The sequence below is a fragment of the Mus musculus genome, chromosome 18 (assembly GCF_000001635.26).
Source record: "Mus musculus strain C57BL/6J chromosome 18, GRCm38.p6 C57BL/6J".
Taxonomy (NCBI): Eukaryota; Metazoa; Chordata; class Mammalia; order Rodentia; family Muridae; genus Mus; species Mus musculus.
Window position 1 is genome coordinate 80,442,263 of NC_000084.6, and position 12,739 is coordinate 80,455,001.

Below are 12,739 nucleotides of genomic sequence, written 5' to 3' on the forward strand. Positions count from 1 at the left end.
AGCAACAGAAACATGAACCCCTTGACTTCTGGGACTGAATCCTCAAAGGGGAAATCTTAGGGTGTTGCTGGTTCCTGACATAGAAGTCAAAACCTTGCTGTCTCCATCACGTATGAGATGGCTTCAGAACAGGGCTGCTTCCTCCAAAGACCCAGACCTGGAACTTCAAAACCCAACCCCAACCTCTGACCTCCAGAAAGCCAATCACTTAGGACCAGTGATTTAACCTAGTACACCCATGTAAAGGGACCTCCACAAAACCCCCAGAGAATGGGTTCATAGTGTCCCAACTTCATGGTGCTGAGGCTCTTTTGACAGCCTCCACTACCCCCAGCAAAGGCCCACACCTTCCCTGACTCCTGCCCTGAGTTCTCCAGTTTTTCACCCTTTTCCCATACCCATCTGCTTCTCTGGGCTGACCAAAGCACACTCCCTCCACAGCTATTGTTGGCTGAGACAATGTGGAAGGACTCAAAATCCAGAATAAAAGAAGTCTGTAGTCATCAGGTTCCTTGGTCCTCCCCTCTCTTGGTTTTGATTCTCAAATTTTGGATGCTGTGCTGGCCTCAACTCCCCTTTGTGTCTCCTGAGATCAGAAGAATACATCCTCTCTGGACTCATAGCATACCAGCCCAAAACACACCACATGGGTGGCTACAAGCCACAGCGCAGCCGGTCACTGGGGCTGTTCCCAACACCATCCATTATGGTCTCATGTGACAGCTTTATGACTATGTTCAGCAAGGAAGAAACTGAAGAATTCCGTATCTTGCATCTTGCTCCACTGCCCTCAGACCACTGCTTTTACTTCTAGGTCACAGCTCCGAAAGCAAAACCTAGGTCAAAGAGCATGCGCTCTCAGCAAATACTGCCAGAGTTCAGCCAAATGCTGAGCCCACTTAGATGTCCCTCAGCAAAACCCAGACACATGTCACCTCTGAATGAACAGACAGCCCTGGGAAGAACCTTTGTACTTAGCGATTGTGTAGAGGCTAGTGTCCATCACAACCCCCACTCCCTGAATGCTTCGTCTCTCTCCACTGCCAGTCTCCTCTTGAGATCACCTAGTATCATGCCACAACACCTGGGCCCAGGTATCAGCTCAGCCCCGAGACCACACTTGCCCTGACCTCCACGTGTGTATCATGTCCCACATGAAGGATGTGCACAGACTTACTGCCCCACCTGGGTCTGAGCTCTTTGTTACCGTGTGGTTTTACTTCTCTTATGCACCGTCAGCTATGGGGCCTTCCAGAAGACTTTAAAACACTCCCTCTCTACCTTCCACAATGTCCCACACCCTGTGGCTTTTGGCTTTCATGTGTCAGCGCAGCAGAGAGCAGAGAGATGGCAGGGGCGAGTAGCAAGGAGGTCTCAGCACCGCTGCCCATCTGAGGCATCAGGATGTTTTTGCTCTTTGATATAATGTATGAAGCATTAACAAGTTCATACAAGTTATATGCACGTATGTGTGGAGGCCTGAAGCTGACATCACATGTCTTCTCAATCTCCACTTTATATGTCTCAGACAAGGCATCTCCCTGCCTAAGGTGGGCTGGCCGGTCACTGCACTTCAGCCACCTGCCCAGCTCCCCCTGCACTGATATAAGCGAGAGTGCAGATGCACTCGACTGTGGCCAGCATTTATGTGAGTTCTAGGCATACAAACACACCCACCCCACCTGTGTCCCCGCACACTCATCCTCTTTATTTGCAATCCAAGACCTCGGAAATGAGGAGAGCTTTACCATTTTAGACACTTTGGCAAAAAAGTGAATGTTTACCTGAGATATTTTCAGAGAGTAAAATATACACAGCGCTCTGAACCAAACACAGCCTTTTCATACTGTGACAAATGAGTTACTTGGGATCCTGTGTGTGACTGTTAGCTCACACCTGTTCTGACTAGGCTCTGCACAGCAGCCAAGAGGGGCTGTGGCTATGGCAGGAGGTACCAAAACCTCTGTCCTTGTGTTCTCGGATCAAGTTACACTCTTTCAGAGTTTGTAGAATTTGCCAAAGAGTATTGATCACAATAGAATCTGAAAGGAGGCTCAGTCTGAACTGTGAAAAAAATGTATAGTGAATCTATACTGAATGCAATTTCAGACACTGAACGAATAACTGTCCTCATAGGCACCTGCTACAGAGGAGACCAGCTAGCATGCACACAACTGGACATGATGATATGCACAGCCAGCAAAAGCTCTGGCTGCTCGAGTTCTCCAAGGCCTCTCTCCTGTAAGCACGTAGGAGGGTTCGAGTTTTTACGTGACAAACTTCAGAACAAGCTAACCAACACCCCCTCCCCAAAGAACTCAGTAGAGAAAGGACCAGAAGGATGTGAGAAGGCAATTTGCTGCAGTGTACTCTAATAGTGAGCGACAGTCACAGAGAGGCTGCCTTCACAAACCTCTTGCTACCCATTAGCTTCCCAGGACAGCTCACAGGCTATTAGCAGCACACACACCTCACCAGGCAATACAGGTCTACTCTTCTGGGTATCTGGGCAAACTGCAGCATGGTTTGCCAAAGTGGCTGCTATACTGTACCACAGATAAGAATATTCACAACTTTTAACTCAGTGATGGCACTGTGGTAATACGATGATCAAGACTATAAGCAGCAGCGTGTGGACACAGCCCAGCACGTAAGTGACTAACTGGAAGAAACCAAGTTGCAGAAATGATGACCCTTTTCGTTTCAAACTGCAAAGCAGCAGGTGCATTCCACGGTGCACTGAGGAAGCAGAGAGCCACTTCATACCAGTCCTGAACAAACATCTGGGATTCCATTTGTGCCAATCCTGCTTCCCATTGCCTGTGTGTCACTGAGGCTGGGCACAAGTGTGGACACAGGACTAAGTTCGTGCTCAGCTCTAAAACTACTCTGCTGAACACAGGCAAACTGCTCAGCCTGCCAGAGCACTTGCAGTCAGAGCAGAACGAACAGCACTATAGCTCTGGGCTGCTGACCCCAGGGCAACTACCAGGGAGGATTGTGGTGCTTTTGAAGGAGCACTGAGAACGGGCAGGTGGCTGTATGCCAACTGCAAGCTGAACATGGTAACTACTGCCCCAAACGTGTAAGCTCATTATTTAAACAAGTAGGATGTTCAGCTCTAGAAGGGTGGTCTGCGGGTTCAAAGGAATGGGGGTGACTAAGACTGCACAGAGAGAGTAGGGATTAATAATAAGGGTCTGTCACTTGTGGGCATCACTAACCCTGCCATCAAATGACTTGATCTACTCTAGTGTCCTCACATACCGTTCTGAGAAAACATCTCAGTTTATGGAAGAGTCCAAGTGGCTAAGACTGAGTGCCTGCTGAGGACAGACCTAGGAGGGAAGTCAGAGTACCCTGTGGGACCCTCCTCTGCCGAGCATCCCAGGATCCTCATGGGTACCCTGCCAGCCCTGAGCATCCTGTAGACACACATGCCTCATGGAAATCACCAGCTGGGCAGGCAGCCCAGCACTAACTCAGAACTGAAGAGAACCTCGATTATCGCTTGTCTATACTGTAGCCCAACAAAACCATCTTAGTAGGGTCAGAAAACTAAAGTTTAACATTTTAGATGCCCATTTTCTCAGCAAGAGAGGCTTACACGTGCCACAACGTACCTGAAGGAGGAAGGCTCTCCATGGTTAAGTGGGGCACTGGAGGGAGCTGGTGCAGAACCCTGGGGGCCCATCCGGATCAGCTTGCCTGTGTTAGAGTCATAGATCCGAACCTCGGGACCAGGATGGGCCTTGGAATGGATGGGTGTTGGATGGAACAAGGCTGTTGGAAGCACACTGTGTCTGTCTGGAAAGACTGCAGGGCTGTTATCCCTGTGGGATGAGAGCAAGGGACATGAATAGTGTTATTAGTAACACTTGGCCCAGGGACACAAGATGAAAGAGAGGCATAGCAATGTGAACGGCATGGATACAGGAACAGGGCACAATACATCAGGGACAACAGACACTACTGGCTAGGCACCGGATGAAATGCTCTTTCAGACTCCTCAGTGAATGCTTCAGATGGAAGATCCTCAACTCTGAATTCCAGAACACAGTGATGTATAAGCAGTATCACCAGTGGAACCTGCCTGGAGGAACCCTCTGCCTTGGCTCTATGTGATACTTGCTTCAACTGAAAACGACCAGAGCTACTCTCAGAAACTGGCTGCCACTTGTCCCCAATAACCAAAAGCCTCTCACCTCAAATCACACAAAAGATGAGAAATTCCATTTTTCCAATATGCCGCCGCCTTTGAGTAATTTTGTGTACCTGCTCCATGGTCTTCATCCCATACCCTTGCTTTGGTTCTGAGATCTAGACTAGCCTTTATATAATGTGTGTGATAATGACCCCTGAAGAAATACACGCAAACTAGAATTTAGTGCTGAGTACCACAACTGAATTTCACTACGGTAAAGCCCAGCTCTAATGCTTCTCTGGATGTTAACAGTTGCTCATCTTTGAGCCCACGGAGGACCTGCAGTATCACTCTGCAAAGGGCAAGACCAGGGTGGACAGAGCAGACTCCCTCCAAGGAGCACTGCAGCCTGGGAGTTGGGTGCCATTTGCAATGGTTAATAACAATTTGCACAAGAGATCAACCATCATGTAGGAGGCCAGCCTCTGGCCACGGCTGTGAGGGTTATTCTGACTACATTCACTGAGGGGAGAAGACTCGTCCTGGAAGGAGGTGGGCACCATTCTCTGGGCTTCGGGTGAGGGGGCTACACTACACAGAAAGGAGAAAGCTGACAACCAGTATTCAGCATTCCTTCTTCCTAAACCCTGCTACAACGTCACTAGCTACCTCAAGCTTCTGTGGCCATAACTTCCCTACCAGGATAGCAAATATACTCCCTCCTCCCCTAAATTGTTGTCAGGGCACTGTGTCACAGCCCCGGGATGGACACCCCTCAGCAATTAAGGCTCTCAGCACTGTATCCAGCCAGAACTCAAGTTATCCTCCTGAAAGCACTGCTGGAAAGAAAGAACTCAGTTTACAGAAACTCCTGGCCCAGTGTGGGAAGATCACAGGGGATGAGGGTGAGTCACGGAGGAGTAGAGACTTCATTAGATGCCTGGGTGTGGCTGGGCACCTCAGGGAACCGGAAGGAAGAAAGGCAGCGTGGAATAGGATGGATGGGAGAGAACCTACCTATGTGTGCGGGTATCGTCATCTATGAGTGGGAAGAGCTGCTCCTCCACCTTGTCCCAGCGCTCCAGGCAGCTCCACAGCCAATCAGGGCTGACCACATGTAGGTGTTTGCACTCCTGTGCCTGGCGCACCTTCTCTGTACCTGCAGAGACAACATGTCAGCCTGCCTGCCATGTGGTACCAGAGTGGGGTCTTAAGTTCCTCTTAGGATAGAGCTGCATGCTAGGCTTACAAACACCCTCCTCACCACTGAGGACAGAACCTCTTGTCAACAGTAGTTGTGTTCTTCAACTACTTCCTAATCATAAAGTCATCCCTGCAGACAGCTGAGGCCCTGTCCTCCGGACTTGCCTAATACCTGGGCTCTGGTCCCAGCCATGGCAAGAGACCCATCTGGAGTCCCGTTAACTCTCCCCGCATGGAGGCACACTATCACTTTTGAACTCCAGGGCTTCCTTAACCAGTCTGGCACCTGGCCTGGCCTTGTCCCCTGCCTTACACACTCTTCTCTTTTGTCCTTCTGTGTCCCAAGGGCCCCTGGAGTGCTACTGACCACCGAGTGACTCCTCAGCCATCTTCAGCTGACCCTGCCCTGTCCCAGTGTCCTATGTCTACTTTGCACACAATTCAGTAACCCCATGCTGTAGGATGGCCAACTGAATCCCAGACTAGCCATGTTTTCAAGGAAGTCACTCTCTTCAGTGGAAAAGGGAGAATGCGAACATATCTCACAGCATCCCTCCGACTAAAGAGTCCACAGAGAGAAAGCTTCAAAACCAGGCAAAACAGAGATGGAGACTTGTTACTCCAACAGCCTCTACACAAGCGCGCACGCAAACACACACCTCCCCAGGAAAGCCCGGTCTTGTACTCTGGATACTCTCAAAGGAAGACCCTTTGTTCCTGAGGAGGGCTGGTGCTACATTCCCTCCTCAGATAAAGACATTGCTGGGTCCAAAGAGCCTATCTGATTCCCACTGATCTGTGCAAACTGCTCTACAAAGCCATACCATCCTGCTCTGGAGCCAGAGTTAAACAGGACTGCAACCTTTGCTCAGACTGTGGGTTGGACCACATGGACAGCCATGCATAGCCTGGAGGTGAAACCTCAGGAGTCCTAAGTCATTGACTGCTGCTGAGGAGAAACGGCGAGGTGACAAGCAGTGCCTAGACAGCCTGGGCGACCTTAATAAGGAAAAGTCTAATGCTTATAAAGATCATTTAAAACAGTAATTGGCTATTAAGTTTTTCTTAGAGAACACTCAGTATCATGCAATACATAACATGAAGGTGACTCTTCCAGAGACCCGAGACAGGTGTAATGTATATAGGAAAACAACTTTACCCAAAGTCAAGTCAATTATCAACCTCTGTGTGCGCGCGCGCATGCGCACATGTGTGTAGGTAGCATACACAAATGTGGAGGTCAGAGGACAACCTTGGATGTTGGTTTCTGTTTTCTTGAGACTGGGTCTTTGTCATTTGTTGTTGCTTATTCCAAGCAATCTGACCCCCAAGCTTCTGGGACCCTCCTGTCTGGGGGACGGTGGGATTGTGACAGGCATCTGTGCCTGGCTTTCTCTGGGGCCTGGAGATGCCAACTCAGGCCCTACCCACCCTGTGTGGCAAGCACTTTCACCCACTCATTTATTTCCCTCGCAAGCCAACCTGTTTGTAAACCATCACCATTACAAAGATGCAGCGCACTGTGACCTAGCCTCGAGAGGAGGGACCACACGGAAGCACAGGGGTGTGCCCACCCGGGAGTACTACAGCTGCATGTCCCCACCCACAGGAGCAGGGACAGTGGCACATACCAGCCCGTGCTGCAATGAGGTGAGTGGCCCTGTCTGGAGCATCAGGGCTCAGCACCAGCTGGGTAAGGACCTTGGCTCCCAGGGCCGTGGCGTGATAGTGCTCGCGAGTCTTTTCCACAGGAAAGTTTGTTGGGTGCAGCCCACTGAATATCACAGCCACATCTGCGAGCACCTTGCTCTTGAGCTCTGGCACAATTTTCCGTATATCTGGAGCTTCCTCAAGCTCCTTGTTGAGGTATCTGTCATACTTTGTGTAATAGTCAGTGTGTACTCGGACCAGGATCTCCTCGAGGTGTATCAAGTGGTCATCGTCGTCTGTGTCCTCTTCCTCTTCCTCCCCGACACTCTGATCTAGGGACTCGCCTGCAGTGACACCTGACTGCTCACTGTTCTGGGATTCCGTTTCAGCCTCTTTCCGGTCCACACTGCCATTGCCCAGGCCACAGAGGCTGTCCCGTTCACCCTCCTCCTGAGTGTCCAGGTCTGACCCTTTGTCATGGGGGTGGATGCTAGGCCCAGACTCTCCCAGGGGGCTTGCTGCAGCTCTGCCCCCACTCGTGTCCTGGGGCCCACTGTGCTCTGGAGCTGCTTTTGTTCTCTCCTGGGGGGCTGGAGCCCTCTGACCTTCTGACCTGCTGCTGCTCTCGCTGCTCTCGCTGTCGCTGGACAGGTCAAAGTCCAAATCCTGGGTGGCGGCATCACCCTGAGTGGGCTGCACCCCTGGCGTTGTCCGACCATCCCACTCACAAGACACAGGGAGCTCTGGAGCTTCAGTTGGCTCGTGGCCACTAGAGCTGCTGGCAGGAGAGGCCCGAGTGAGGGGCCAGGCTTCCTTCTCATCTGCTTTACTGGGAAAAACTCCTGGCACAGCCTCACCACCATTGAGCTCTCGGGAGGCCTTCCCAAGGCCATTGCTGTGCTCCACCCCGGGAGCAGGCCTGCCGTCCTCAGGGTCCCTCACGGAGAGAGCTTGTTCCAAGGCGTCCCCTCCCTTAGAAGAATGATTTACTACATAGACACACAAAAGGAGATTTACGTTATTTAAAGGTAAATGACTTTCAAAACTAAACCCCACCCCTCTCCAGGATGGTATGATTGGCCGTCCTCTCTGGCTCAGGCCTAGGGAAATTTCTGATCTAAGAGCTGGATAATAAATATAAATAGCCCATGTCGGTGGCCATGCACAGACCTTCTGCCTGACAGCCTATGTGGGCAAGGTGTTCTAGGTATCCTCATCTACAAGGTTCTACATCTGCAAGACCTGCAGCTACAGAGAGAAGTTTACCTTCACTTTCTATTTTAGTGCCTACAGAAGCAATAGCATGTCTCTAAACATTCTATTTCAAAACTAAAATTCACCATCAAAACTTGCACACTATACAGAAAGACTAAGTCTCAAGAGAGGGTGAGGGTTGGGGAGGGCGGGAGGGCGGGAGGGAGAAATGTGACTTCCTTCAGATAGACTCTGGCCCCCGTGTGCCTCCGACTCAATTTCCATGCAGGCAATAGACTGAGTCCCTGTTGTGGTGTGGGCTGGTCCTTACAGGGGAACCACTGCACCGCACACCGCACTCCTCCTATGGGTGCATGTCCCAGACTCCTAGGAAGGGGCGCAGCAGCGGCACACTGAGACATCACAACAGCATGACGTCCCGCACCACCCCACACCTGTCCCCTCCAGTACCAGGGACTGAACTCAAAGACCACAGAATTATAGCACCAGCCCCTAATATGATTTTTAAATATCCCACTTTTCATTACATAAATCTAATTGCTTCAGGAAAATTGAAATACAAATAAAAAGCAAAACAGAAAAAAGTGAATATTCAACTTGAAACCATCATTACAGAGAGAGAAAAAATAAGAGGCAGACATTTATTAAAATGCTATTTTCGCTCTGAGTCGCTGACCCACCTTTTCTCCTTGCCTGAGTTTCCCGGGCTGCAGGGGGTGCATTCACATCACCTGTGCCTGGGAAGTAGACGTACTTCTTCACAGTTATGAGGTTAGGGGCGAACTTCCACACATCTTCTCGGTCATCGATGATGCAAACCATTGAGTCTCCACAGGGGAAAAGATTTCTAGAAGCAAGCACATGCAGTTTATACAGACAGTGATTTGCCAGTTGCAATAATCTTTTATTCTGCTAAAAAGAACAGTCTAAGACTTTCAACTATCTATAAAGAACAAAGAACAGATTCCTTAAAAAGAAGCAAGCTATTACAGGATGCTTCAATTTAGTTCATAATTTATATATTTTTTCCAGAGAAAGTAAAATTAAAAATTTTTTCTCCATTGTTTGGTTCTCCTTAAGAAAACTCCAGGCCCACACCTTCTCTAGGCTGCTTTGCCTTCTGAGCACTAAACCTTCACCTCTATGGCCAATGCTTCCTGCCTCTGCAGCAGTGAGTTTTAGACAAGCCTCAAGACAGGCCTGAAATTCAAGGCCTAATCTCTGAGGCCAGCTGGTGAAGGGAGACACGAAAGGCAATGGCTGAGAGGTGAAGAGCAAGCTAACATGCATTCCACGCGGGGCAAGATGACCACTGTGCCTCTTCTGACAGAGCCCCAGAACCACGGAAAAGCAGTTTCACATTGATATGGTCCAGAGTAGGGCACAGGACAGAAGGACACAGAAAGGATTGGGTACTCTCAGGGCCTGTGGTGGTCTGAATGAGAACGGACCCCAGAGGCTCACGACGTTTCTACGTGCTCCCTACAATGATATGGACTCACCCTCCGAAACTGTGAGCAAGCCCCGATTAAATGCTTTCTTTACTAAGTTGCTTTAGTCATGGCATCTTATCACAGAAATGGGCTTTGAACAGACAGGGCCCAAGCATGCAGAGCAGGCCCAGGACCCATGTGGGAGGAGCACAGGGTCTACATAGAAACAGCCTCGCTGAGTACTCGATGGGTTATGCTCAAAGTTGGAGAAGGAAGGTTAAATTTCTGGAAAATGTTAGACACAGATTATTACTCTACTTCTCAATATTCAATAAAAATTTAAAAAAGAGGAAACTGAGTAGTAAGTTGTCCCATGGTAATTCAGCTAAGTACATACCTAAGGTTTCCTGTTTTAGAAAACGGGTCAATACATTCATCTCTAGACAATATTCGATGAGAAAAAAGCTTCTTCTCGGGGTCCAGAAAGCCTGTGGGAAGAAGGGACAAAGGTCATGCTGTGCACACAGCACTCGACACTGTGCCCCGTGCAGTTGAGACCGGCTCACTTGGGTCTGCTCTTCTTTTAACACATCAGAATTTCTACAACAGAACCATGTTTGCTGCCTACAGCAACATCTGTGAAGCAATCTGTAAGACACAACTGGGATGCGTAAACTCCATAGTTTTGTCTAAAGCAAATAAATTATCGCTGTACTTCACAAAACAATGGTTGTGGGTCCGTCCACACTGTGGTTTGCACTCAGAGCGGACCAGCACTCTGCCATGTAATCCAGGCCATTTAATAACAGGGAGAAAACACTCCCCATGCGTTTCTGATTACATCAGCAGGACCACACGGCCATCCCCTCCACAACCAGGATCATGTCACAAAGCCAAGAGGAAGCCTGACACTTTGGATAGTAATGAACTCATGTCAGAGACGCAGGATGAAACCAGCATGAAAAAGGCAGTTTTGTTACAGTGTTGCAGGAGATGCACCTCTTCCAAGATGGTCACCACATTTGGGCACTCCAAAAAGTGTATCAAGCTTTCTGTCATTGTGTGGTGAACGCCTGAAAAGAGCAGTACGAAGGAGGACAGACTCATGACCGACAAATCTACAGGCTTCCACCCATGGTCACCGGGCCTTCGTTTGAAGCCTATAACAACACAGTACATCAAAGCAGGCTCATGAACTTTGGGGAAATGACCATTCCACAGCAACCAGGAAGTAAACAGGAGGAGCATGGCTCCAGTATTCCCTCTAAGGCTACTGCCCTAACCACCTCACTACTTCCCACCCGACCGTGCTTCCTAAAGGCTGAACTATCCCCACCCCACTAACTGGTGACCACGGTCACTGTGGTGTGTCTCACGCAGCAAACTCAGGACTTGGTTCTGTAGGTGTAACTACCATTGGATTCACACCCTGCCCACAGCTGTCCTCGGGCTCTGGTCTGGGAGCATTTACACTTATGTTCTTAAAGATAAGCCTAGCGTTCTAGTGGATATTGCTGTCCCATTCTGTCCAGCATTCTCTGGATGAATGAGACACTAGAATTCTCCCACAAAGCCACAGCTGGAAATGGAACGGGTGCCTAAGCCCCCCGTGCTTGACTAGCTCAGCAAGACACACAGCAGCAGCTCTTGCTTTTGGCAGCCCCCCCAAGGCCAGAGCTGGTAGCAGGCTCTTGTGGTGTGGCACTGCCGATGACATCAGTAGAGACATTAACATGCTCTCCTGCTTCAGGTCTGGAAGCGGCCTGGCATTCTTTCTCTTCCTCTTATTTTACCCTTATCACTGGGGCCGCTCTGACAGGAACCTGATGCAGTATCTCACTGACTGAGTATCAGAAGGACTAATGAGGGTATGACCTACATGAAACTCGGGGACATGTGGCTTTGCTTAAGCAGATGTCAGTACTGACAGAGTTCCTGTGCCTCCTTCATTCTGGTCCTTGCTGTGTTGATGTGGTCAGAGCAACAAAACACAGTTTCTACAAGGCAGAGTTAAGTGACTCTAGAGCAGCGACTCTCAGCCTTCCTAATGCTGTGACCCTTCAATACAGTTCCTCATGTTGCGGTGACCCCAACCATAAAATGATTTTCATGGCTACTTCATAACTGTAATTCTGCTACTGTTATGAATCTCAACGTAAATATCTGATATGCAGCCCCTGTAAAGCGTTGTTCAACCTACAAGTTGAGATCTACTGCTGTGGGATGTGCCCAGCAATTGTCCCAAACACCTATGGTTAAGATCTGAGAGACCCAAATAATAAGCAGTGGTACTGGCACTAGAGGGACAGGGTGCACAGGCGTCAGGACGCCCACCCAGAAGCCAATTCAGAGCAAGAAGTCTACCCATTCCCACCCTCAGTGGGGGTTACCTTATGATGAAAGAGGGAGATGAGTAGAGCTGTTCAAAGCCAAGCAGTTACCTTGTGGTGTTGTGACACCGATGATCTATAAATCCTACGGGTCAAGCACACTGCACGGACCACGGGGACAGACACACTGAGGGAATGCGCCTGACAGCGAGGAACAGTTTCTTATTTTTAACTTTGATACTTTTAACTTAAAAAGTACCAAGTACTCATTTAACTGGGATGTTTTCTTCATTAGACTCTGCTGTGCCTTTCCTGTCACCTGCCTAAAGCTTGCCCCATTATCACTATTAGCCTATGCATCACTAATTAGCACCTAGAGAGGTAAGGCATCAATGGGAAGAAAGCCACAGGCTTGGGAGTGGCTCTGCTTTTATACAGGGCTGCCTTGGCTGTTGGGACTGTAATTTACATCACAGCTCTGTGAGCTGTAAGCCCAAGGTGAGGGCAGCAGCAGCTTCCCTGACAGGTGGGGGCTGTTCTGCCTCCCAAGGTCACCTCCTAATCACCACCTTGCTGATTAAAGGTTAAAACACGAGGTCAGTGCACAGGTTCTTCTCTACTGCTCTGAGATGCCTCACCTTCCTACTGTACAATTACATACCTTCAAATCCTGCGTCCCACCCAGTGTACAAGGTCCACACAAGTGACGATCTTAAAACACTGAATCTCAGACAAAGTGAATCAGCTTGAACATGTGGCTTCAA

The 12,739-nt window shown here is 49.3% G+C and overlaps 1 protein-coding gene across 4 annotated transcripts in view; it reads right to left on the reverse strand.

Moving 5' to 3' along the window:
- The window catches only part of Ctdp1 (CTD (carboxy-terminal domain, RNA polymerase II, polypeptide A) phosphatase, subunit 1), a 70,781-nt gene that overhangs the window by 34,304 nt on the left and 23,738 nt on the right, over positions 1–12,739 (reverse strand). For all 4 annotated transcript variants that reach the window (XR_003952539.1, NM_026295.3, XM_006526525.4 and 1 more), the window contains 5 exons: positions 10,043–10,133; positions 8,893–9,059; positions 6,979–7,986; positions 5,162–5,303; positions 3,624–3,833 (listed from right to left, as the gene is read on the reverse strand). Coding sequence is in view for 3 of the 4 variants with exons in the window: in NM_026295.3 (NP_080571.2) it covers positions 3,624–3,833; positions 5,162–5,303; positions 6,979–7,986; positions 8,893–9,059; positions 10,043–10,133 (1,618 nt within the window). In the remaining variant the exon portion in view is untranslated. The remainder of the gene's footprint in view (positions 1–3,623; positions 3,834–5,161; positions 5,304–6,978; positions 7,987–8,892; positions 9,060–10,042; positions 10,134–12,739) is intronic.